The sequence below is a fragment of the Patagioenas fasciata genome, chromosome 28, assembly GCF_037038585.1.
Source record: "Patagioenas fasciata isolate bPatFas1 chromosome 28, bPatFas1.hap1, whole genome shotgun sequence".
NCBI lineage: Eukaryota > Metazoa > Chordata > Aves > Columbiformes > Columbidae > Patagioenas > Patagioenas fasciata.
In genome coordinates this window covers 3,900,775-3,925,976 of record NC_092547.1, presented here as the reverse complement: position 1 = coordinate 3,925,976, position 25,202 = coordinate 3,900,775, and the positions used below count along the sequence as shown (strand labels likewise).

At 53.1% G+C, this 25,202-nt stretch overlaps 2 protein-coding genes across 8 annotated transcripts in view; one reads left to right on the top strand and one right to left on the bottom strand.

The window, feature by feature from the left end:
• Positions 1 to 15,956, top strand: part of SCN8A (sodium voltage-gated channel alpha subunit 8) — a 60,188-nt gene extending 44,232 nt beyond the window's left edge. For 4 of the 7 annotated variants that reach the window (XM_065858873.2, XM_071800080.1, XM_071800082.1 and 1 more), the window contains 7 exons: positions 3,650 to 3,772; positions 6,885 to 7,169; positions 7,999 to 8,052; positions 8,812 to 8,949; positions 9,547 to 9,651; positions 10,267 to 10,537; positions 11,423 to 15,956. In XM_065858873.2, coding sequence (XP_065714945.1) covers positions 3,650 to 3,772; positions 6,885 to 7,169; positions 7,999 to 8,052; positions 8,812 to 8,949; positions 9,547 to 9,651; positions 10,267 to 10,537; positions 11,423 to 12,570 — 2,124 coding nt within the window. In that variant the 3' untranslated portion in view covers positions 12,571 to 15,956. The remainder of the gene's footprint in view (positions 1 to 3,649; positions 3,773 to 6,884; positions 7,170 to 7,998; positions 8,053 to 8,811; positions 8,950 to 9,546; positions 9,652 to 10,266; positions 10,538 to 11,422) is intronic. The other 3 variants (XM_071800081.1, XM_071800085.1, XM_071800084.1) reach the window with 2 other exon arrangements.
• Positions 15,957 to 20,374: 4,418 nt separating this feature from the next.
• Positions 20,375 to 21,133, bottom strand: TMDD1 (transmembrane and death domain 1). The gene has a single exon (XM_065858828.2). It carries the CDS (start codon positions 21,131 to 21,133, stop codon positions 20,375 to 20,377), a length of 759 nt encoding a protein of 252 aa, XP_065714900.2.
• Between the last annotated feature and the right edge of the window lie 4,069 nt (positions 21,134 to 25,202).

Here is a 25,202-nt window from a genome sequence, read left to right as displayed (position 1 = left end):
CTATTCGTTAAATCAAACTTCTTTTTAACAAATGTTTAATGTGACATAAATGGGGTTCGAGTGAAGTCAGGCTGGCAGAATAAGCCTTTGCATCATAACAACGCTCTTGAATGTTATTTTCCAGGTTTGCTAGCGTTGTCAAATAACTCTGCTCTGACCCCCAAAGCTTGCTGGGTGTACTGGTGAAGGCAGAGTCTTTTTCTGGGCAATACGAGGGCTCGTGCTCTGCAATCACTGTGGGATTCCCTTTGTCAGCCGTTGGCGCTGCGGTGTCTCTGTCCTAGAGAATCAAACTCAAAAGACCCCGTGAAAATTAAACCAGGCTTTAGTGGGTTGATTTACTGCAGACCGAGTCGTTATCCTGAGGGAAACGGCTCTAAAAGTGATGATTCAGTGTGTTATAGTTACGGGGTAAACCACTGCGGTTCTTTGTTTATGGCCTCCGATCCCATCCGCGTTTTGGAATTCGGGAGCAGGAATTCCATGGGCCCACGTTACCGTGGGCTCCATCCCGTCCTAATTAGGCTGATCACAAAGACTTTGTCATAAATCTCTGGGACACCCTGGCGCGTTTGAATCGGTGTCAGTTTAAAATCAGAAAACCCCATGGCAAACCAGAGCGCGTTGCCGTATATCGTGACCGTTTATCTTGGAGACAGAAGCAGCATGAAGCACAGGCACAAGCAGTAAGATAAGATTAAATCATATAAATTGATAAGACAAAGATAAGATGAACATTTTCCCTCATGCTCCTGCATTTGAAATCTGGTCCTGGAATGTATGGAATAACGAGCATCCCTATAATTAATTTCACGTTATTATCTTAATATCCTTTTTTTAAATAATAAATAGGAAGTGACCTATTCTGAGAATCAAGCTGAAAACCCCACCTGTTGTAAGGGGAGGTCTCATGTGTGTCCATTATTTGTTGCAATATATTGATGTCATGTTTTTTTCCCATAAGAAAGGTTGAGATATCTGGTTCTTATCTGTGTCCCTAATGTGATCCCAGCCACAAGCAGAGAACAGTGGGCTGCTGGCACAGTGGTGTCCGTAGATATTATTCACAAATGGCCAAGTCATGTCCGATCTAAAGCGTTTTCCGTTGGCTCACATCGGAACAGACGGTGGCCCCGAACACACGGGCCAGGTCCAAAAGTAGATGGTTTTAGGCTTTTGGTAACATGGGGTTTAATCCTGTGGACACTGAGCCGCGCTTGGTACTCCTGCTCAAGGATATTGGGTAGTTCACAGGAGTAGAGCCTAAATGGAAATGGAAATAAGGTTGTTCCCAGCGGTAGGAGCCTGTTGAGGTTTTAACTGCAGGGTGACAATAAAACCAGGGCAGATGTATTGTTAACCCCTTTGACACCTTACTCTCCCCCCTTCCCACTAAGGACAGGTGATCGGGAGGGAAAGAAGGACAGAGAGAAGGAAAATTCAAGATGTTTTATTAATGCTACTAATAAAATAGAGAAAATAATACAAAATATACAAAACCAATCTTGAAAGTCCCAGCAACTGCAGGGCAGGCACCCAAAGTCCTGGACTGGACTCTGCAGCCAATGGAACTGGATTCAGTCTGTCACTGGCCTCAGTTCGCAGGGATGACTCACAAGGTCCTCTCCTAATGTTGGCCATAAGGAAAAGGGACAAGATCCTCGTGATCTCCCACTTTTATATGAATTATCCATGTGAATGGATGAGCAGGTAGTGAGGTGGACTGCGAACTGGCTGAAGGGAAGAAGCCAGAGAGTCGTGGTCAATGGGCAGAGTCCAGTTGAGGCCTGGATCCAGTGCAGTGCCTCAGGGGTCAGTGCTGGGGCCGGTGTTATTCAATATATTCATCAATGATTTGGACGGGGGAATAGAGTGACTGTCAGCAAGTTTGCTGGTGACACCAAGCTGGGAGGAGTGGTGACACTGGAAGCTGTGCTGCCATCAGAGACCTGGACAGGCTGGAGAGCTGGGCAGGGAACAATGTAATGAAATAGAACAAGGGCAAGTGTAGAGTCTTGAATCTGGGCAGGAACAACCCCAGGTTCCAGTGTAAGTTGGGGAATGAGCTATTAGAGAGCAGAGTAGGGGAAAGGGAGCTGGGGGTCCTGGGGACAGCAGGGTGACCATGAGCCAGCACTGGGCCCTTGTGGCCAGGAAGCCAATGGGACCTGGGGTGGGTTAGAAGGGGGTGGTCAGTAGGTCAGAGAGGTTCTCCTGCCCCTCTGCTCTGCCCTGGGGAGACCACACCTGGAATATTGTGTCCAGTTGTGGCCCCTCAGTTCCAGAAGGACAGGGAACTGCTGGAGAGAGTCCAGCGCAGCCACCAAGATGCTGGAGGGAGTGGAGCATCTCCCGTGTGAGGAAAGGCTGAGGGAGCTGGGGCTCTGGAGCTGGAGAAGAGGAGACTGAGGGGGGACTCATTCCTGGGGATCAATGTGGAAAGGGGCAGTGTCAGGAGGATGGAGCCAGGCTCCTCTGGGTGACAACCAGTGACAGGACAAGGGGCAATGGGTGCAAACTGGAACACAGGAGGTTCCGCTTGAATATGAGCAGAAACTTGTTCGTGGTGAGGGTGTCAGAGCCTGGCCCAGGCTGCCCAGGGGGGTTGTGGAGTCTCCTTCTCTGCAGACATTCAAACCCGCCTGGTTCCTGTGGAACCTCAGCTGGGTGTTCCTGCTCCATGGGGGGATTGCACTGGATGAGCTCTCCAGGTCCCTTCCAACCCCGGACGCTCTGGGATTCTGTGATTCTATACTCAGTTGGTCAGTTTTTGGTCACCTGTTTTTGCCCCTCTCGTGGGATGTGCATCCATTCTTCTCAATGATCTCTCATTCCATTGCTGTGTCTACCAAAACATGCATCTGGCTTTTCAGGAAAGCACAGCTAATATGAAGCTTTAGCTGACAGGCAAATTCACTCAAAGAGAATCGTGCCAGACCAGAGCCCAGCAGCCCCACAACCCCTGTGCTGCGCACGGTGGGAATGGGCCCCACCATCCTCATCCTCAGGACCGCTCGGTGTTGCCGGCAGAGCGAACGTCCCCGTCCTGGGGTTCCGGGCAGCAGGAGGTGGACTGGGCCGCCCCGGCACCGCGTGTGATGGGGTTGGCGTTGTGTTTCAGGCAGGGTGGCAGCAGCACGCTCGGCGCGGGCCCGTCCGGAGGCCGCAGCTCCGCTCAGCCCCAGCATCGCGAGACGAGTTGAGCGCAGTTTGTGCAGTGTGTGTATTTATCTGTATTCTTTCCCATAGGTACCTTTAACATTTGTCTGGCTTAAGTTTAATGGGAGCCGCTGGGATCCTGCAGACAGTAAAGGGCGAGGGTAAGGTTTTTGTCATCGTTTGGGCTCTTCCTTCGACAAGACCCCTTCTCCGTCTGTGTGTCTCTGCCTCTCTCTCACTTCTCTTTCCCCTCTGTTCTTTTCTTACGCCTTTCTCAACCACATTGTTTCCTTCCAGGTCGTTTCAGTCAAGTGAAGTAGGCAGCTGGTGTCATATCTTCGGTATTTACTCTGGGGGCCGCCCAGGCTGGTAGTCTGGGCTGGGCAATCAGCGCTAGGGGATTCATTCTAACAGTCTGGAACCTTTTCTTTCTTTTTCTTTTTTTTGTTTTTCTTTCTTTCTTTCTTTTTTTTTTCTATTTTCTGTGTAGGTCTCTTTAGTCAGCCTTATAGCTAATGCCCTGGGCTACTCGGAACTAGGTGCCATAAAGTCCCTTAGGACACTAAGAGCTTTGAGGCCTTTAAGAGCGTTGTCCCGATTTGAGGGGATGAGGGTAAGATGCCATTAGCAGCTGATCCTTCTGCATGCCTGTGGAGCGGTTTTTTTTAAGCATGCTAGAACTGATCAAAACTGGTGGAAAGAACAAATAAATCATCATAATAATGATAATAAAAACTCCCAAGAGAATCATGATGCAGCTGCTGACTCGATCACCTCGACCGTGGATGCCCCCTCACCCGCCCACCGCTGCACCCTCCCCTCCTAAGAAAGGGAGATGCATTCAGCTGCCTCATTACATTAATTACTGGCCCAAACCACGTGCCATTTGTAGACAACGTTTAACACTTGGCTGTTCTCATTTAGCCTGGCTTTGACCTCTAGCATCCGAGGGGGCTTCTCAGCTGTGGTTTATTTTGATCTAGGGAGAATCACCAGGTGCAAAGAAGCAGAATTGGAACCAGCTGGGTGTCTCCAGCCCCTCTAGGTGTTGGCCGCTGGTGGAATTGGATTGAAAGCCCGTATCAGAGGGGTCGTTTTAAAAATGCAGTCTGCCTGCAGGGGGGTAAAAGGCTGTTTCCTTTCTCAGATCACTGCAGGAAGGGCCTGGCGGGGAGAGCAGCTCTTTGACAAAAAGCCTTTGGTTTAATTCCTCTTGTTGCACCTTGTTGTTCTCGGTCCAGTCCGGCGGGACTGGAAGCCTTGTCTGACCGTGAAGCTTTTCCTCCCCACTCCTCCCTGTCCCCTCGCTTTACGGTCCCTGTCCTGTCGCTGCGGAACCGGCACCGAAGCACAAGCAAAGCATTGAACTTAACGAGCTTTCCTCAAATTGGTAGACAGCACCACTGCCTTGGGGATTCGCAATTATTGCAGCGCCTCGTTACTTTGCCACCGATATCCTCTATTTTGGTGCTTTTTTTTCCTATTTGGGACTGAAATAGTCTCGTAAGAACACGCAAAAAATCCGGTTTTGTTCAGTAAAGGGCACGTTGTATTAATGGCTTTCCCAGTTGCACTTAGAACAAGAAAGTAGGTCTTTTGTGCTAAATCCCAGTTAGCTCACAATTAGAGATATTACAAGCGATAAAATGATGGATTTAAAAAAGAATAGGGAAGAGAATAGAAGTCGCAGTTTTACTTGAGAGTGACTGGAGCGATTCACCCGCACCCTTCTGCTCCCCTTTGAATTTGCTGCAGCGTAACTGGGCACAAAACAGCGACGGAGACTCAATGGGCTGAGCAGGAATCCTCAAATCCCACCAGGATTTCCTTATAAAGAAATAAATGTCATCATCACAAATCCAAAGAGGTTTCTTGCTTCCCTAATACGTTATCCCGCTGTTATTTCTTTGTGTCAGTTTGCTTAATTCTAAACTCGATTCTATAATACAGGCACAAAGGATGAAAACTTTTCCATCGGCACAAAGCCAGAGCTTATTCTGGGCTGGGATCAGGTCCCGCCTAAGAGGACAAGACCCAGCACTAAACCTGTAGATATTAAAAGCTGTTTTTAAGCCGTGATTTCTAAGGCACAATCAGGAAATTTCATGCTTAAATTGAGGGACTCCGGCCCCGTTAGTTACCTAAACCTAACGATTTTCCTTCGTTTTGACCCGAAGACAAGGGTTGCTGCCCCGTATCACCAGAGCGATTCTTCCGAGCCAGAGAACAGAGATCCAAAATGCCTTTGCAAAGCAACAGAAAATGTAGTTCTTTGCTTTTCTCTACTCCATAGTAATGTGCATTTCCAAGAGCTTGCTCTGCTCTTCAGTTGTAAGGGAGTTGTCAGTAATGCTGTGAAACGTGCATGCGATCTTAGTCCGCACACAAAAGCCATGTTCCTTCTCTCAGCTCTTTTTGCCGTATAAATTGAACGCCATTCAAGCGCCCGCGTTTCAGGAGGATGTGACGCTTCTTCCGCTCCTCGCGACGAGCTGGAATAACCCAGCATTTTGATATCTGAAGGATCTTAACCCAAAAAGGCGCAGCGCTGGTCAGCAGCCGAGCGACCCATCGGGGTGAAGGCAGAACGAAGGCAAAGAGCCTGACTCTAATCTGGGTCTTTACACCTCCCTGGGTACGCGGTGATGAATTAACGGCGTCATTTAGCAGTTGGAATGCTAATTACTGTCTAGATGAGCCTTGTCTTTGATTTTCCATCCTGCTGAGGGTGCAGGACGAGCGTGTGTGGGTTTCATCCAGCACAGGGGACACTGGGGACCCTTGAGGACCCCGAGTCGCCGTGGCGTTGATTTGCCTTTCAAAACTACGACAAAGGCGTAAAACCAGATTCCATTCACCTATTAAAGGAATCTAAATTAGATCACGATAAAACATTTAATATCCTGCTGACCTAACTCTCTTAAAAGGCTGATGGCGTCCGTTGTGTCCCGCGTTGGCCGGGGATGCTCCCGAACTCCGCGAGGCTGAAATGAGGAGGTGGCGGAAGATCCGAGCTCTGGCGGACCCCGTGTTTGGTGCCCTTTGGAGGAAGGAACATGGCTTTTCTGTCCTCTGGAGCCTGCACAGCGCATGCTCAGCTGTCTGCCTGACACACCGTGACTGGCCTTGCTTCAGCACAAATAGAACCTCGATGTTGACGGCGACTCGCTGCTTAGTTTTACCAGAGCAACGCTGGGCCTGGGCCTGTCCCCACCGCAGCCGGCGCCGCCGCGGTTGCTGGTGAGCTCGGTGGGAGCAGGAGCCGGGCTTGGAAGTGATAACAGCCTTGTTTGCAAGTGGGGAATGGCCGTAAGGGCCACTGGCTGATAAATCCCTGAGGAAACGTCTCCTCCAACTCGGCTCTGAGAAAACCGTAGCTTAGGAGCCTGGTTGTATCTGAGAAGAGAGTCTGAGCCTCACTCCGTGATGTCCCCTCTCCCTTTGGCAACTGAAATTCTTCCAAACGATTGTTTAACCAAAGGGGTACCGATCCAAAATCTGACAAGCCGGCCTGTTTTATTGGACAAAACGGCGCTTCACGGCGCTTTGAAGCAGAATCTCTGCCCGCTTGGCCTAAGTTCACTGCCAACTTCTGCGTGGAGTAACCGCCACCGATCCGTCAGTGGCCTTACCCCCAATTCCCCCCCCAAAAACAGCTGTATTGATGCTCGCTGTTCCTGCCTCGTGTTTTATACTGAAACTTTTTCCCACCCCTTCCAACACAGGTGGTTGTCAACGCCTTGGTTGGCGCTATCCCTTCCATTATGAATGTGTTGTTGGTCTGCCTTATCTTCTGGCTGATTTTCAGCATTATGGGGGTTAACCTGTTTGCCGGGAAATATCATTACTGCTTTAATGAAACAGCTGAGGAGCGCTTTGAAGTAGAAATTGTTAACAACAAGACAGACTGCGAAGCGCTGATGCCACCCAACTCCACCGAGATTCGATGGAAGAACGTGAAAATTAACTTTGACAACGTCGGGGCAGGATATCTGGCTCTTCTGCAAGTCGTAAGTTTTGCTTTCGCCACCTCCCTGGTCAGTAATGGGGAACAGAAGCTGCTCCTCGTGCCTTGTGCCTCCTTCCCTCTCCCTGTGAAAGGCAGCGGCCCATTAACCCCACTGGGATTTGGGTCTAGAGTAGAATTGCCATTCCCAGTATGGCAGGTTGTCCCAACTCTGCTCTTCAGAGAGTCTCCAACCTTCCATGGGACAACAGTAAACCTGGTTAGATTGGCTTAGATTCATTCCATTTAGATTCATTCAATGTTTGGATCCATTCCGGTTTGGATCCATTCAGTTTAGATTCATTCCATTTTATATCCATTCTGCTTTGATCCATTCTGTTTAGATCCATTCCGCTTTGATCCATTCCGTTTAGATCCATTCCATTTTAGATTGATTCCGCTTAGATCCGTTCCGTTTAGATCCATTCCGCTTAGGTTCATTCCGTTTTGGATCCATTCCGTTTGGATCCATTCCATTTAGGTTCATTCCGTTTTGGATCCATTCCGTTTGGATCCATTCCGTTTAGGTTCATTCTGTTTGGATCCATTCTGTTTGGATCCATTCCATTGAGATCCATTCCATTTAGGTTCATTCCATTTAGATTCTTTCAGTTCAGGTTCATTCCGTTCAGGTTCATTCCATTCAGATCCATTCCATTTCGATCCATTCCGTTCAGATTCTCTCCATTTAGATCCATTCCGTTCAGATCCATTCCGTTTAGATTCAATGAAAAGAGAAATCTTTAAGGGATATTAAGTTTGCTATACAGAGGCACAAATCAGACTTATTCTTTTCCTTTGGGCGAATTCTGAACGTGTGTTTTCTTTCCCAGGCTACGTTCAAGGGCTGGATGGACATCATGTATGCGGCAGTGGACTCCAGAAAGGTAACGCTGCTCACGCACAAACTCACCTCCCAGTGTTTCACACTGCTGTTTCGCTTGGGTAAAATCCTGAGGAAAACCAGTAGAACTCTGCTTATGTTGTGGGTTTAACGCTGTGGTGGTTTAATTTGCTCTGTCAGGGCGATAAGTTAAAAGACGCTAAGAAAATCCCCAAAAAGGCTGAGTTCTGGTTGCTTTAGGGGCAGGGAAACTCCTGCTGGAGTAGAAATAGCGAAGAGAGGAGTACAGTGAAGCTGTTTCATCGTCAGAGTGAATCACAGGGAGGAATTGGCTCGGAGATCCTGCCTGAACCTGGCGCGGGAGCCCGAGCGTTGCTATGACTCCAGTTTGAAATGGTGTCTGGCTTGGCGCTCTTTCTTCAGGCGCTTCTGTTCTTAATGGTCCTCTTCAGAAGAACGAACGATGTCTTCACTGGGACGGTGCTTGTCATTGAAATGATCATTTCCTTTGTGATTTGCAAACCGATTATTAATTTTACGGGCACTGACCTCATTTATCAGTTTAAACGGTAGCGTGTTATATTTCTGAGTGTGAGATTGTCATCCTCCCGATATATACATACATACATGCATATACTTTTGCTTTACTTTCAACAGTGTGAGGACATGGTTTTCCCTATATAACTACGGCTTTATGAAGCATGATGTCTTATATGGGAATCTTGGAATCATGACCAGTCTCATTTTGTGACTATATTGGTCTTTGAAATGTTATTTCTTTCTCTTTTCGTCTCCCATTCAGCAAGAACAGCAGCCCAAGTATGAGGACAACATTTACATGTACATATATTTCGTTATCTTCATTATCTTCGGCTCCTTTTTCACCCTGAACTTGTTCATCGGCGTCATCATCGACAACTTCAACCAACAGAAGAAAAAGATAAGTGCTGTGTGTTTGCTGATAGGAGGGGAACGTTGAGTCTGTTCTGTGAGGGGGTTTTCTGCAAAATAAAGACCAAGGACCCTCAGTTTGGGGCACAATCCTCCCTTTTGAAAGCTTGGGCTGCAGAACCCCTGTGTCTCTTGCATCGCCCCCCTGAGACCGGCACAACAGGCTCGTGTAAAACTCTTCACATGTTTTCCCCAGACTACATTTTAATGCATTTCTGGTTTGGGTGTTTTTAATTGCCTTGACTAAAATATACAGACTGGGAATAGGGTGGATTCCTTGGCCCTCCCTTAGATACTGCTTGTGTTCCCTGTAAGTCAAGCTGAGGGTTTGCGCAGAACTGTTGGTCGCAAAGGAGACAGAGGGGATGGGAAAGGAGGTCGTGCAATAAATATTCATGGGCAAAATCCTCCCTTTTCCATCAAGGAAAACCAGTGCGCCTAGGGTGTTAGTGTAGGTTCTTTCTGGCTGAAATAGCTGCCACCAACCTCCCTTATGGCAGGCGTCCCCCTGACTTAGCTGGGTTGTTGTTCCTTTTCCTCCTGGTGGACAAGCCGATTGTAACCAGTTTTCCTTTCGCCCCTTTACTTTGGAGGTCAAGATATTTTCATGACAGAAGAACAAAAGAAGTACTATAATGCCATGAAAAAACTGGGCTCAAAGAAGCCTCAGAAACCTATTCCCCGACCTCTGGTGAGTATGTTATAAAGGGAATTAACTCAAAGCAAAACAGCCCTGCAGAGTAGGTTTCAAAGGAGCCATGGCTCCAAGAGCATCCCTTGTTCTGGACTCCGCATCCCCATGTTCTTGTCGTTCAGATATGACCTGAGAGCTTAAAACGCTACAGTTGTGGTTGTTGTTAATCAGTTGGGTCACTCGAGTCCACCGAACAATCTGAAAGCACCCGTGTGGCTGCGAGGTGTAGATGGAGAGCAGGAGCCCTCCTGGTGTTAGTGAGCAGAGCTCTGGATGTCGAGGTTCTAGCTCAGGAGCTCTGCAGCCGTCAGCGCTGCGAGGTGGACCTGGCTGTGTCCTCCACTTGTGAACCCAAGGGCATCGCCTGCCTTTGGTCCCAACAAAGAGGAAAATATGCTGGTAACAGGGCTGTGGTGGCACGGTCGGGGTATAAATGAGAGCATTTTCCTGCCTTTCCCGTAATGGTGGCTGGAGTTCACCTTCAAAGCTCCATAAGATACTGCAAAAACTACGTCCTCATCCCTGTTTCCACCAACAGTGAAATAACTCGTTAATTAACAGTAGATTGTGGTTGAAACTGGTTTGGTTCATGGTCTCTCTCCTGTCGCACAGAACCGCATTCAAGGAGCCGTCTTTGACTTTGTGACTCAGCAAGCGTTCGATATCGTCATCATGATGCTCATTTGCCTCAACATGGTGACCATGATGGTGGAGACGGACACGCAAAGCAAGCAGATGGAGGACATCCTGTACTGGATCAACTTCGTGTTTGTCATCTTCTTCACCTGTGAGTGTGTGCTGAAGATGTTCGCCTTGCGGCACTATTATTTCACCATCGGGTGGAACATTTTTGACTTCGTGGTTGTGATTCTGTCCATCGTGGGTAAGTGCGACATCAGTTAGAGGTCTGTGAGTGTTTGCAGAGTAGAGCACGTTCGTGTCTTTGAGGGGGATATAGCGCTAGCAGGATTTCTGCTGTCTCTTTTCAGCCTTCTGAAGAGATTGTGGCAGAATTTGGCAGCTTGAAGCCCCAACTAATGCACCCTCGCCTCTGTTCCATCTTTCATTTACAGTTGTATGGAGTAAAACACTTGACAATTACTGTCCCTGCCTTTAAAACCAGAACTTTTACTCACCTCATCCGAGTGTTGTAATGCTTACTAACCACTGCAAATAGCATTGCAGCGCTTCCTCCATCAGCATGGGATTCGCGCTCTTGTTTTCACTTCGGTTGAATGTTGAATCCACCAGTTTCCTCCAACAGGTTTTCAGGTTTTAGCAGCTAATCTGCAAAACATGTACAACCTCACGGATGCAACAGGGTCGCTCAGCTCTGCCCAGGAATACTGACAAAGCACCAACATTTAGAGACTGTCCTGCAGTCTAAAACTGCTTGAAATAAGATTTATCTTACATTTTAGCACTTTCAAAATAGAGTCGGTAGCCCGGCTCCCATGGCAGGGTTAGGCACCCAGAGCGAGACACCTCCAAGAGACATCTCATCCATCCTTGTCCAACCGTACCTGTCCCCCTCTCCGTTTAAGAGAACATTTAGGGAGCCAGAGCAGCCAGCTAAGATTTACCTGCCTGAAGGTGAGACCTCTCAATCACATAGAGTCGTTTTGGTTGGAAAAGACCTTTAAGATCATGGAGTCCAACCAGAAATGTGGCCAAGGTGCTCTGCGTGCCCCGTCCCTTGACTAGGCCCAGAAGAAGCAGCAGACCGCACGTCTCCATGGTCACACTTGTCCCTTCTCTTCTTCTCTAGGAATGTTCCTGGCTGAAATCATTGAGAAGTATTTTGTGTCGCCCACTCTCTTCCGAGTCATCCGACTGGCTCGCATTGGACGTATCCTGCGTTTGATCAAAGGAGCCAAAGGAATCCGCACCTTGCTTTTTGCCTTAATGATGTCCTTGCCTGCCTTGTTCAACATCGGCCTCTTGCTCTTCTTGGTCATGTTCATCTTCTCCATCTTTGGCATGTCGAACTTTGCCTACGTCAAGCATGAGGCTGGCATAGACGATATGTTCAATTTTGAGACCTTTGGCAACAGCATGATCTGCTTGTTCCAGATCACCACGTCGGCCGGTTGGGACGGCCTGCTGCTGCCCATCCTGAACCGGCCGCCAGACTGCGACCTGGACAAGGAGCACCCTGGGAGCGGGTTTAAGGGGGATTGTGGGAACCCTTCAGTGGGGATATTTTTCTTTGTGAGTTACATCATCATCTCCTTCCTCATCGTGGTCAACATGTACATCGCCATCATCCTGGAGAACTTCAGCGTGGCCACAGAGGAGAGCGCGGACCCGCTGAGCGAGGACGACTTTGAGACCTTCTACGAGATCTGGGAGAAGTTCGACCCTGATGCCACGCAGTTCATAGAGTACAGCAAGCTCGCGGACTTTGCCGACGCTTTGGAGCATCCTCTGCGCGTCCCAAAACCCAACACCATCGAACTCATCGCCATGGACCTGCCGATGGTGAGTGGAGACAGGATCCACTGTTTGGACATCCTCTTTGCCTTCACCAAACGTGTCCTGGGGGACAGCGGGGAGCTGGATATACTGCGACAACAGATGGAGGAAAGATTTGTGGCGTCCAACCCTTCCAAAGTGTCTTATGAGCCCATCACGACGACGCTGCGGCGTAAGCAAGAGGAGGTATCCGCGGTGGTTATCCAGAGGGCTTACAGGGCTCGTTTAGCAAGGCGAGGCTTTATTAGCCGTAGGCCGGTCTCCACTAAACTGGAAAACGGAGGGGCGAACAGGGAGAAAAAGGAAGGCACCCCCTCGACCGCGTCCCTCCCGTCCTACGACAGCGTCACCAAACCCGAGAAGGAGAAACAGCAGCGGGCGGAGGAAGGCAGACGAGAAAAGGCGAAAAGGCAAAAAGACGTCAGGGAATCCAAGTGTTGAGATAAAAAAATCGTAGAATTGTACAGATTTAAAATATTTGCAAGCGATAAAGATTGTTTACAGACTCTCGCGAATTGTATCAAAAAATGCAGAACAGCTGCGGAGACACTTACCTGAAGATCTTATACCAAACATAGTCTGCTTACTGTGTGACAGTGTTGCATCTAAAGCAGTGACCTTCCACCTGGTGAGAGGACCCTTAAACAAACATTTAAACACAAAAATAAGGAAAACCAAGGATTTTCTATCGTTTGGGCAGGTGGATACTGCATGTTCCACATCAGTCAATGCAACTTAGGACAAACACAGCAAAATAAAACACACACACACACACAAAACCACAGAAAACCCGCTGCTGGGATTCATATATTTTCCAAAGCAGCCAAAAGCGGATTTTATTTTCCCATTTTGTTGATGATTCTTGAAAGAAAACGCAGAAGTCACCAAGTTAAAGGGTTTGTTCATGCAGAACTAGATTTGCATTTAGTTAAGCAGCAAAAAAAGAGAAAAAAAAAAAACAGAAAAAAAAAAAGTTAAAACAAGTAAAACACAAAAAAAGAACCGACCGCCCATTTAGCCCATGCCATTTAATTCTCATGGTTTATTTGATATTGATTATCCGCATTCTACTTTCTCCATGGGCTTTATTTGGTTGGGGAGATGGGGTATCGGGTACCTTCAGCTCGGGCTGATTCCCCCCCACAAAAGTGCTCGTTCAGTGCATAGAAGCGATTTGCATGCCGGCATGCGGTGCCAGGCCCATGCATGAGGACCATCCGCCCAACACCCCGACCCGCGGCAGCGCGGGGCCACCAACCCACCGCCCGCTCCCGATCGGGAGAGGACCCTCAGCAATCACGCCCTTCACCGGGATTTCCCAGTTCTTAGTGATTTTTCATAGACCCGCCAGTAGGAGGTAAAAACGACAGCAAAAAGAAACAAGCAGATTAAATAATTGTGTGTGGATGTTTAGCAACTTGTCTTTCTTTTGTTTTTTTGCCATACAACCGTCTCTTTTGCACATTGAAATGTAACAGACCTACATGCTGCTCTGGACCTCGTCCGAGGGGAGGTGATCAAACCGAGAACGGCACTGTAAAACCAAAACCTTAGGGCTTAAATACCACTCAGCAAGTTGATTTATATCCTGCAATATTCATCATTAATTATCATTCAGCCTCCATCCTGCAGCATAGACACTTTTCTTTATTATTTTTAGAGATAAGCGCTAAAAAATGTAGCGTCTTATCTCCTCTTATACCCAAAGCAATCCCGGCCGCGGGGACGGGGACGTGACCGGTGGCGCTGGGTTGTCCCATGTCCAGTGGGATTCCCGTTGAGCCACGGGGTGGTTTCACCAAGACCCTCACCCCTTCCTCCCTTGGTACCAGTTTCTGCAGCTCTGCGCTGGTGGGCTCTATCGCCAAGGGCTCTGCCCGAGCGCCAGCGCAGGGTGAGGAGCCGCCTCTCAGGTGCCTTCACTTCTTTCCCCCCATTTCTTACATCTTTGATAGCGCGGTGACCAAACCGGCCCCGCGGTTGGGTAGGAATCGGAGCTACCTCTTGCCAAGTCTCGCTGCGGCGGTAACGAATGCCACAGAACCATCGCGAGCCGAGTCCAACCGTGAATGTTCCGCAGTGACCAGACTCGGCCATCCCCAGATCCTCTTTGTGGTGAGTTAAACCACCTCGCGGCCGCTGCTCTGGTTGAGATGGTTGAGCAGGGCCGGCGCGGGGCTTCTTCAGCCGGGCCTGTGGTGGTGGGACAAGGGGTTTAAACTCAAGGAAGGAGATTCAGGCTGGATGTGAGGGAGGGCTTTTTTATGCTGAGGGTGGTGAGACATGGGGTCACATCATCGCGGCCTTTCTGGACTTAAAAGGGGCCTAAAGAAAGATGGGGACAGACTTTTGAGCAGGGCCTGTTGTGATAGGACAAGGGGTGATGGTTTTAAACTAAAGGAGGGGAGATTTAGATTAGGTAATAAGGATGAAATTGTTGCCCTGAGGGTGATGAGAGCCTGGCCTGGGTTGGCCAGAGAGGTGGTGGATGAACCATCCCTGGAGACATCCCAGGCCAGGCTGGACGGGGCTCTGAGCACCCTGAGCTCAGATGTCCCTGCTCATAGCATAAGGTGACATTTGAAGGTCCCTTCAACCCAAACCCTCCTGTGACTCCATGATTCCCAAGGGCACGAGGCGGGTTGGAAGGAGATCGAGGGGGTCGGCGCAGAGGTTGAGCGTTGGGACGCAAACCGAGTTCCGGGTACCCAGAACAGCAGGAAATAAACCCAACCCAAGTTGAGGGCAGGATGAACCTCCGCTCGCAAAGCTCCCGCCCCAGCAAACGCTTCAAAACGAGTTAAACACACACAGAGCAGGAAGCCATCGAGCCATCTGTGCCACGCTGGCCGCGCGGCCGTGGCCACGCCGGACCCTTTCCAGTCCCGGCAGCTCCCGCCCCACGCGCTCCTAGGGTAGGATGTATAATAGCAAAGGGAAACGACACCCATATGTACAGGCTACACTGTAAACAGCACAAAGAAACAGAGAAACAGCTGAGAAGTGTGGTTGAACTTTTTAAGAGAATATTATAAATACTGTAATATATCATTTTATTTTATCGGCATGCCGTTTTGTAAATACAAAGAACTATCAAATAATAGAATGGCTTCTGGCTTATGCCATTGTCCATGTTTATTTTTATTTTTTTAATATTTTTTCTGTTCTCCTTAGATAGCCAGGAAACGCCCCCCAAAGATGAAAAATGAATCCACGTTACCCCTTAAACTCGGTTCTGATAAAAGCTTTAGCGCAAATGTATTTTGCAGCAGCAAAATATCTATTTGTGGGGTTCCAATGTGCAATAAGTCGAGCACTTCTATGCAAGATTGGGCTAAACTTCATCATTGTTCTTAAGCTGGGCCCAAAGCCAACGCATAGGCGGGATTTCTGGTCTGCACTTGGGGCTGTGGGAATCACTCGAAGGTGTCAGATCGTGACAAGTGGCTCTTCCCTTCCCGCTCATGAAGTCCCCCCGTTCGGGCTGGTTTGGGACCCTGTTCTTCCGAGAGCCGTGGGGAGGGTGAGAAACACCAGTTCAAGCTGCTTTATCCACTTGTCCGCCTCTTTTTAAACTATAGAAGCCAATGTTGAACAGAAATGGAAATAAACCCGTGATGTTCCATAGAGGCCACACCCGAGTTCCAATTATTTAATTTTCCGCCGAAAAATAACGATGTTAAAGCTGTAAAAGATCAATAGTGAAGATTAGTGTATTAGACATTGCATGGTGGCTCATAACGGTCTTACCCAACATGATTAACAATTAATTGCGTTACTATAAGCCAAAAGAGAATCAAATAAATGTTACCCTTTTCACTGAACAAGGTAAGGTTGTCTCGGTGTCCCAATTATTTGACTGGTTCCATTCTCCTCCCCCTCCATCTCCTCCAGACTTCATTCCAAGACCTTCTTAGTGTGTTTGTAGGTGAAATGTGCAGCAGATGGAGTCGCGCTGGAAGGGACTTGGGCCTGGTATTAGTGGATGGTCCCCAGGCTCGGCTTTGTCCTCCGGTGGGTCCGTGGGGACCGGTGCTGTCGGGGTCGGTGTCACTGTCAGGGGTCAGTGTGGGTCCGTGGGGACCGGCGCTGACAGTGTCACCGTTGGGGTCAGTGTGGGTCCGTGGGGACCGGCGCTGACAGTGTCACCGTTGGGTCAGTGTGGGTCCGTGGGGACCGGCGCTGACAGTGTCACCGTTGGGGTCAGTGTGGGTCCGTGGGGACCGGCGCTGACAGTGTCACCGTTGGGGTCAGTGTGGGTCCGTGGGGACCGGCGCTGACAGTGTCACCGTTGGGGTCAGTGTGGGTCCATGGGGACCGGCGCTGACAGTGTCACCGTTGGGTCAGCGTGGGTCTGTGGGGACCGGCGCTGACAGTGTCACCGTTGGGGTCAGTGTGGGTCCGTAGGGACCGGCGCTGACAGTGTCACCGTTGGGGTCAGTGTGGGTCCGTGGGGACCGGCGCTGACAGTGTCACCGTTGGGTCAGTGTGGGTCCGTGGGGACCGGCGCTGACAGTGTCACCGTTGGGGTCAGTGTGGGTCCGTGGGGACTGGCGCTGACAGTGTCACCGTTGGGGTCAGTGTGGGTCCGTGGGGACCGGCGCTGACAGTGTCACCGTTGGGGTCAGTGTGGGTCCGTGGGGACCGGCGCTGACAGTGTCACTGTCAGGGGTCAGTGTGGGTCCGTAGGGACCGGCGCTGACAGTGTCACCGTTGGGGTCAGTGTGGGTCCGTGGGGACCGGCGCTGACAGTGTCACCGTTGGGGTCAGTGTGGGTCCGTGGGGACCGGCGCTGACAGTGTCACCGTTGGGGTCAGCGTGGGTCCGTGGGGACCGGCGCTGACAGTGTCACCGTTGGGGTCAGTGTGGGTCCGTGGGGACTGGCGCTGACAGTGTCACCGTTGGGTCAGTGTGGGTCCGTGGGGACTGGCGCTGACAGTGTCACCGTTGGGTCAGTGTGGGTCCGTGGGGACCGGCGCTGACAGTGTCACCGTTGGGGTCAGCGTGGGTCCGTGGGGACCGGCGCTGACAGTGTCACCGTTGGGGTCAGCGTGGGTCCGTGGGGACCGGCGCTGACAGTGTCACCGTTGGGGTCAGTGTGGGTCCGTGGGGACCGGCGCTGACAGTGTCACCGTTGGGGTCAGTGTGGGTCCGTGGGGACTGGCGCTGACAGTGTCACCGTTGGGTCAGTGTGGGTCCGTGGGGACCGGCGCTGACAGTGTCACCGTTGGGGTCAGTGTGGCTCCATAGGGACCGGCGCTGACAGTGTCACCGTTGGGGTCAGTGTGGGTCCGTGGGGACCGGCGCTGACAGTGTCACTGTTGGGGTCAGTGTGGGTCCGTGGGGACCGGCGCTGACAGTGTCACTGTTGGGTCAGTGTGGCTCCATAGGGACCGGCGCTGACAGTGTCACTGTTGGGGTCAGTGTGGCTCCATAGGGACCGGCGCTGACAGTGTCACCGTTGGGGTCAGTGTGGGTCCGTGGGGACCGGCGCTGACAGTGTCACCGTTGGGTTCAGTCTCTGTGTGGGGCTCCCTCCTGGGGACAAGCAGGTGTCCCTGGACCAATCCAGCCCCACACACGGGACGGCTCCGCTGCTGGAGCTGCTCTGGCCAGGGAGGACTCTGCTCGGTGGTGTTTAACCCCATACCTGGTCATTTACACCAAAAATCACTTTAAAAAGGAGCCAGAGCAGACCTAGAGCTCTCAGGGAGCCCTTGCCCAGTGGCCGCCGGCCCTTGGGGACCTCCCGGTGTCACCCGCGCTTGGGCACCTCAACACCAGATCCCATCCTCATGTCCCTGCTCTCCTGCATCAATACCCAGCGGGGTCCCTGGGCAGTGACAAGGATGGATCCATGGGGACCCTCCCCACAGCCGTGGGACCTTTGGGACCTAAGTTGGGGTGCAACCAGCATCAGGTGACACCCTGGCCCAATTCATCCAGCAAACGGTGCTTAGCGAGGGCCGGCAGGCGCTCAGGACAAACCCAACTGGGTTTGTTTTGTTGTTAAATGGGTGAGATGAAACAAACCCATTCCCCTGCCGTCGGCTGCGTGCTGGAGTTGCTCAGCGCGGGTGTGCGGAGTGGGGTGCGCAGCACCGGGGCCGGCAGGACTCGGCCCCTGGTCCCGATCTACCCATGGGTACTCATTCCCTACCTCACAGGGGTGTTGTGAGGCTTAATTAGCGACCGAGTGTAACGAATCAAAACCCACGGGCACCATGTGTAGAGTCGGAGCTGGGCACCGGGGGTGACAAAGATGCTGCTGCAACCATCCTGACCCGGCCCAGCTCCCGCCGCCCACCGCCGGGCCAGCACTTTGCTCACGTGCATTGTTCATGGCGCTGGTTTTTGTTTCCCCCGTGCTGTATTTGCTCCTGGGTTCTGTTCTCTGTTCTGTTTCACACGAAGGAAGGAGGAGGATGAAGGTGGCTGGGGAGGGGGAGGAAGGCGGTCGAGCAGCGGGCTGGGAGAACGATGTCTGAACCTTGAGTTCCTTTGTACTGTACATCTTTTTACTTTGGAATTTGCAATAAAGAGGTACGTCCATCTTGTTTTAACGACTTCTCCTGCCTGCCCTGTCATTCTGTTCCCTTTGCTCAGCAGCAGCCACCCTGCCCACACCCCAAAACTCCACTGGCCCAGCCCAACCAGGCTTCTGGACTAGGGAGACTGGACTGCAGTGGTGGCTTTACAAAGCCAGGCTGATCTCAAGCTGGAGGTCCAGATCCAGGCTCTGCCGCGTTGAAGAACCTGGGGGGAAAATGTCATGACTTGGAAACCCACAGGGTCTCAGCGCAAAGCTCGGCCCAGCCCCAGCGTTCAGGCTTTTTGTGCTTTAGGGAGACTCTGCTGGGAGGAACGGCTGAGAGAGCTGGGGTGTTCAGCTGGGGAAGAGAAGCTCCGGGGAGACCTTAGTGCGGCCTTTCCGTGCTTAAAAGGGGCCTGAAGAGAGATGGGGACAGACTTTTGAGCAGGGCCTGTTGTGATAGGACAAGGGGTGATGGTTTAAACTAAAGGAGGGAGATTCCGGCTGGATATAAGGAATTGTTGCCCTGAGGGTGGTGAGAGCCTGGCCCAGGTTCCCAGAGAGGTGGTGGCTGAACCATCCCTGGAGACATCCCAGGCCAGGCTGGACGGGGCTCTGAGCACCCTGAGCTGCTGAAGATGTCCCCGCTCATGGCAGGGGTGGATAAGGTGACATCTGAAGGTCCCTTCAACCCACACTATTCTGTGATTCCGTGATTCTGAATCGCATTAGGGAACATTTTCTGCCACAACCGCTCCCAGGAGCTCTGCAACCCCCAGCAGCACCGTTGGTTGTCGGAGCACCAGCCCTCCTTCCGCTCCAGACCGAACGCCGTTGTCCCTGACAGCTCTAACGCCACCGACACGCAGTTCTGCTCCTCACCATCCCCCAGCCCGGGCTGAGCTGCTCCCCGCGCTCCCGCGGCCGCAGCAGATGGCGAAACAGCCTCTTTTCCCCAGGACCTGCAGCTCCAGGCCGGGGCGGCCGCTGAGCTCCGACCTGCGCCGTGGGCAGGAGCCCCCAGAGCAGCAGCTCCGTGCCAGGAACCGACTGCGCTGGGGCCTCAGGAAATGGCATTTTCTGAGGGCACTGGGCACAGTGAACTGTTTCTCTTGTTAAAGCCGCACTCAGGGTTGTTTGTCCTTCTCTTTCTTCTCCAGTGCTCGCGTGCCACTGGGTGGATTGCTATGAGCCATTTCTTGATACAAAATGCAGTTCCCTGTCCTTCTGGAGCTGAGGGGCCACAACTGGACACAAGATTCCAGGTGTGGTCTCCCCAGGGCAGAGCAGAGGGGCAGGAGAACCTCTCTGACCCACTGACCACCCCCTTCTAACCCACCCCAGGTCCCATTGGCTTCCTGGCCACAAGGGCCCAGTGCTGGCTCATGCTCACCCTGCTGTCCCCAGGACCCCCAGCTCCCTTTCCCCTACACTGCTCTCTAATAGCTCATTCCCCAACTTACACTGGAACCTGGGGTTGTTCCTGCCCACATTCAAGACTCTACACTTGCCCTTGTTCTATTTCATTACATTTTTCCCTGCCCAGCTCTCCAGCCTGTCCAGGTCTCTGATGGCAGCACAGCTTCCAGTGTCACCACTCCTCCCAGCAATAATAACGAGCAATAATAAAGAGCATGCTAACTATGGAAAAGAAAGGTTTCTAACTGCATGGAGAAAATGAACCCATCTTCAGCCAAAGCAGCACACAAGATTTTATTTGCTCTCATATTCCCCCCCCGCAGCTTCCAGGAGCTGCTCCAGTTCGGGTGCCACCCTCGCTTCAGGCTCGGCCGAGCTTTGCACCCAGCGGCAGGAGAACACGGCAGCCACGGTGAAGAGGATGGAGGCGACGAAGCCCCCGAGGATGCCGGAGACCAGGGGCACAAGCCAGCCCAGCAGGCTGCGGCCGTACGGGGGGGGCGGCCGCCTCCCGAAGCGCAGCCCCCGCAGCGGCGCCCTCCTGGCCCGCGTCCCGCCGTGCCCGCCGCCCTGCAGCAGCAGCGAGGACGTGAGGTGCTGCACGGAGCGGCCGTACTCCAGCACGTTCCTGCGCAGCTCCAGGCTCCGGTCCTGGTTCAGGACCTTCCCCAGCTCCCGGGCGATGTCGGGACGTCCAATTTCATCAAGGCCGCCGGCCAGCCGGTCCCAGGTTGTCACCTCTCCCGCTGTCTCCAGCCAGCCCTGCAGAGCCTCCGAGCACTCCCTGGCGCTGCGGGCGCTGCGGCGGCGCCGGGAGGAGCCGATGGGGTTGTTCTGCTCCGAGAGCTGCTCCAGCTCCTGCAGGACCTCGTCGGGCCGCGCCAGCTGCCCCTGGAGCCGGTGGCACTCGGAGGGCGACAGCAGCTCGGCGATGCGGCCGATGGTGTGACGGCCCACGTTGGCCGCCACCGTGTCCTCGCAGCGGCCGCCCAGCGCCAGCAAGAGCAGGATGAGTCCTGTGGGTACCAGCATCGCTCGGGTGGCCCTCGGCATGGTCAAGGAACACAGAGGCTGTCCCGGTCTGACCTCACAAGCCGGAGCATTCCAGGGACACGTCCCTGTCGCCCAGCGCAGCGGGATGCTGTGATCCTAACAGATTTCTTTATCTCAGTGAATTTGCAGAGCTGAAGCGCATGCACTGCGTGGAGGAGGGAGGTCTAGAGGCTGCAATCAGAAACAAGATGGCAAAAAAAACCCGAAACAACCAAAAAAAAGGAGCAGCTGAGCAGACCTAGAGAGTGAGACCCCGTCCTAAATGCGCCGTACCCGCTGGTGGCAGCTGCTGCAATGGTCTGGCCGTGGTTCTCTGGCCATGTTCAGCCAGCTCGGCACCCCGTAAGGTACGATCGGATCAAATTGAGTGTGATTTCGCACACACTCGCGTGTGAAAGCAAACACATGGATTTCCCAGCCATGAGCGGTGCCTGATGTCTCCCCAGAAAGGAAACTCCAGGATCCATGTTCCCCCCCGGGCTGAGCATCTCCTGCCCGCACCGCCGTGCCCAGCTCAGCCCCTCGCCTCCAGCCCAGCACCCCCTGTATCCTCCCACTATCCTCCCAGTATCCTCCCAGCATCCTCCCAGCATCCTCCCAGTACCCTCCCTGTATGCTCCCAGAATCCTCCCAGCATCCTCCCAGTATCCCTCCCAGCATCCTTCCCAATATCCTCCCAGTATGATCCCAGCATCCTCCCTGTATCCTCCCTGTATCCTCCCAGTATCCTCCCAGCATCCTTCCCAGTATCCTCCCAGTATTCTCCCAGCATCCTTCCCAGTAACCTCCCAGCATCCTTCCCAGTATCCTCCCAGTATTATCTCAGCATCCTCCCAGTATCCTCCCAGCATCCTTCCCAGTATCCTCCCAGTATTCTCCCAGTATCCTCCCTGTATCCTCCCAGCATCCTTCCCAGTAACCTCCCAGCATCCTTCCCAGTATCCTCCCAGTATTCTCCCAGTATCCTCCCTGTATCCTCCCAGCATCCTTCCCAGTAACCTCCCAGCATCCTTCCCAGTATCCTCCCAGTATTACCCCAGCATCCTCCCAGTATCCTCCCAGCATCCTCCCCAGTAACCTCCCAGCATCCTTCCCAGTATCCTCCCAGTATTATCCCAGCATCCTCCCTGTATCCTCCCAGCATCCTCCCAGCATCCTTCCCAGTACCCTCCCTGTATCCTCCCAGTATCCTCCCAGTATCCTCCCAGTATCCTTCCCACCATCCTCCCAGCATCCTCACTGTATGCTCCCAGCATCCTCCCTGTATCCTCCCAGCATCCTCCCAGTACCCTCCCTGTATGCTCCCAGCATCCTCCCTGTATCCTCCCAGCATCCTCCCAGTATCCTTCCCAGCATCCTCCCAGTATCCTCCCAGTATCCTCCGAGCATCCTTCCCAGTATCCTCCCAGTATTCTCCCAGCATCCTCCATGTATCCTCCCAGCATCCTTCCCAGTAACGTCCCAACATCCCTCCCAGTATCCTCCCAGTATTCTTCCAGCATCCTCCCTGTATTCTCCCTGCATCCTCCCTGCATCCTCCCAGCATCTTCCCTGAATCCTCCCAGTATCCGCCCATCCCCTCCAACCCTCCCAGGTTGGGTACCACACCCTCGCAGCACAGGGACATGGGAACACCCCGAATGGGTCCTCGATTAACAGCAGAGCCAAACCAAGGGGCTGGAAACGTCTGCGAGGGGCTTCAGGCCACCTTCTCCACCGGCAGGGATGTCTGTCCATCCGTCCATCCATCCATCCATCCATCCATCGATTCATCCATCCATCCATCCAGGACAACCTTTGTGTCCCACCCCCTCGTCACGCACGGGGATGCTTCCTGTGCCCTGGACCCAGCTCCATGGGGTCTGCCCAGGCTCCGCAGCCGCTGTCCCCCTGTCCTGCTGGCACTTTTGCAAGAGCTGGGCCGGGGGATGCTCCCCTGGGACGGCTCCACCACCTCCCGAACGCCCCTCCTGCCCTTTCCCTTCCCAAGGAGGGGGCACAGAGCCCCGCACACCCCATGGGAACCTGCATTTCCCTCTCCCACCCAGACGGGTGCAGCAAGAGCCATGTTGAACCGAAGCGGTGTTGCTCGGGGCTCAAGCGAGGCCCCGTAACCACGAGGTGGCAATGGCGCCACGGCCACCCGCGGCCCCCGCGCTGTCATCGGGTGACACGGATCACAGCATCCCAGGATGTCAGGGGTTGAAGGGACCTGGGCAGCTCATCGTTGTCCCCACCAGAGTGGGGCTGGACGCCCACATCCCGGGTGGGAAGACCAGCTCAGACGCAGCAGCGCGGCCCTGGTGAGGGGGTCCCGTCCCCATCCCGCTGCTTCGCAACGAAACTAACGCCACCGTCCCCTCCGAAAGTGAACCCCAACCCCTCCAGACGAAGGCACTAAATGCAAACGGCTTTGGGAGCGGGGACGGGCACAGCGGCCCTGGCAGCGGGTGGAGAGGAGCCGAACGGCCCTTTGCCGCAGGAGGAGGAGGAGGAGGGAGCCTTCCTCCCATTTTCCTGGCTCACGACTCCGCGGCCCAGCCACCAAGTAATTTATTCATAAGCAGTAACCCCAGGGGTCCCAGTAAAAGGCCGGAGCTCTGCATTGTTCCAGATGCGCCTGCACAAAGGCCCAGGGATGCCATCGTGTCCCCCACCCCGTACGGGGAGATACGGCACCCAGTTCCTCACCCCGCCCGCTCGGACGCCCAAACCCACCGCACTAATTGCCACAATAATTTCTGTGGTGGGACCCGATATTGCTGATGGTCTGAACCCCGGACTGGGTGCAGAGATAGAACGGGGGGTTTGGGGGGACACTCATGAATCTGTTCAATGCGCTTGAGAAAACAAACTAAGCCGCCATGGGCTGGGAGCCGCTTTTCCCTTTGGTTCCATCAGCAACAGCGGCAAAGGGGGGAAATCCATCCCCAGGGCACGGGGGAGCCCCCAGGGACGAGCGTCCCCCTCCCATGGTGACAGCGATGCTGGGGACGGGGACGCGGTGCCGTGGACCGGGCAGCCCCATCCACAAGGGGCTGGAGGAGGGCGGGGGAGGACAACATCTGGACCCCCCAATAACCCTAATGAGGGGGGACACACTTGAAGTCCCCCATCACCTCTAATGAGGGGGCACATCTGGACACCATCCACCCCCCACCCCCAAACCCCATTATCCCTAATGAGGGGGCACATCTGGACCTCCATCACCCCTAATGATGGGAGTCACATCTGGACACCCCCAATATCCCTAATGAGGGGGGACACACTTGAAGCCCCCATCAATTCTAATGAGGGGGCACATCTGGACCTCCCAATATCCCTAATGAGGGGTGCAAATCTGGAAACCCCTCCAGTATCCCTAACAAGGGGGCACATCTGGACCCCCCAAGATCCCTAATGAGGGGGACACACTTGGACCTGCCAATATCCCTAACAAGGGGGGGCACAACTGGACTCCCCCAATATCACTAATGAGGGGGGCATATCTGGACACCCTAATATTCCTAACAAGGGGGGGCATATCTAGACACCCCAATATCCCTAACGAGGTGGGCACATCTGGACCCCCCCCCCCCCAATTTCCCTAGTGAGGGGGGCACATCTGGACCCTCCAATATCCCTAATGAGGGGGGACAACTTGAAGCCCCCATCACCTCTAATGAGGGGGCACACCTGGACCCCCCCCAATATCCCTAATGAGTGGGCACATTTGGTCACCCCAGTATCCCTAATGAGGGGTGGGGGACATCTGGATCCCCCAATATCCCTCATGAGGTGGGGGACATTTGGACCCCCACATCGCCCCAAACAAGGGGGGGCACATCTGGACACCCCCCCCAATATCCCTACTGAGGGGGACACACCTGGACTCCCCAATATCCCTAACAAGGGGGGACAGCTGGACTCCCCCAGTATCCCGAATGAGGGGGGACACACTTGAACCCCCCATCACCCCTAATGGGGGGCACACCTAGGCTGCCCCAATATCCCTAACGATGGCGGACACACTTGACACCCCCCCCCCCACTTTTAACAAGGGGGGCACACCTGGACACCCCACTCAGTA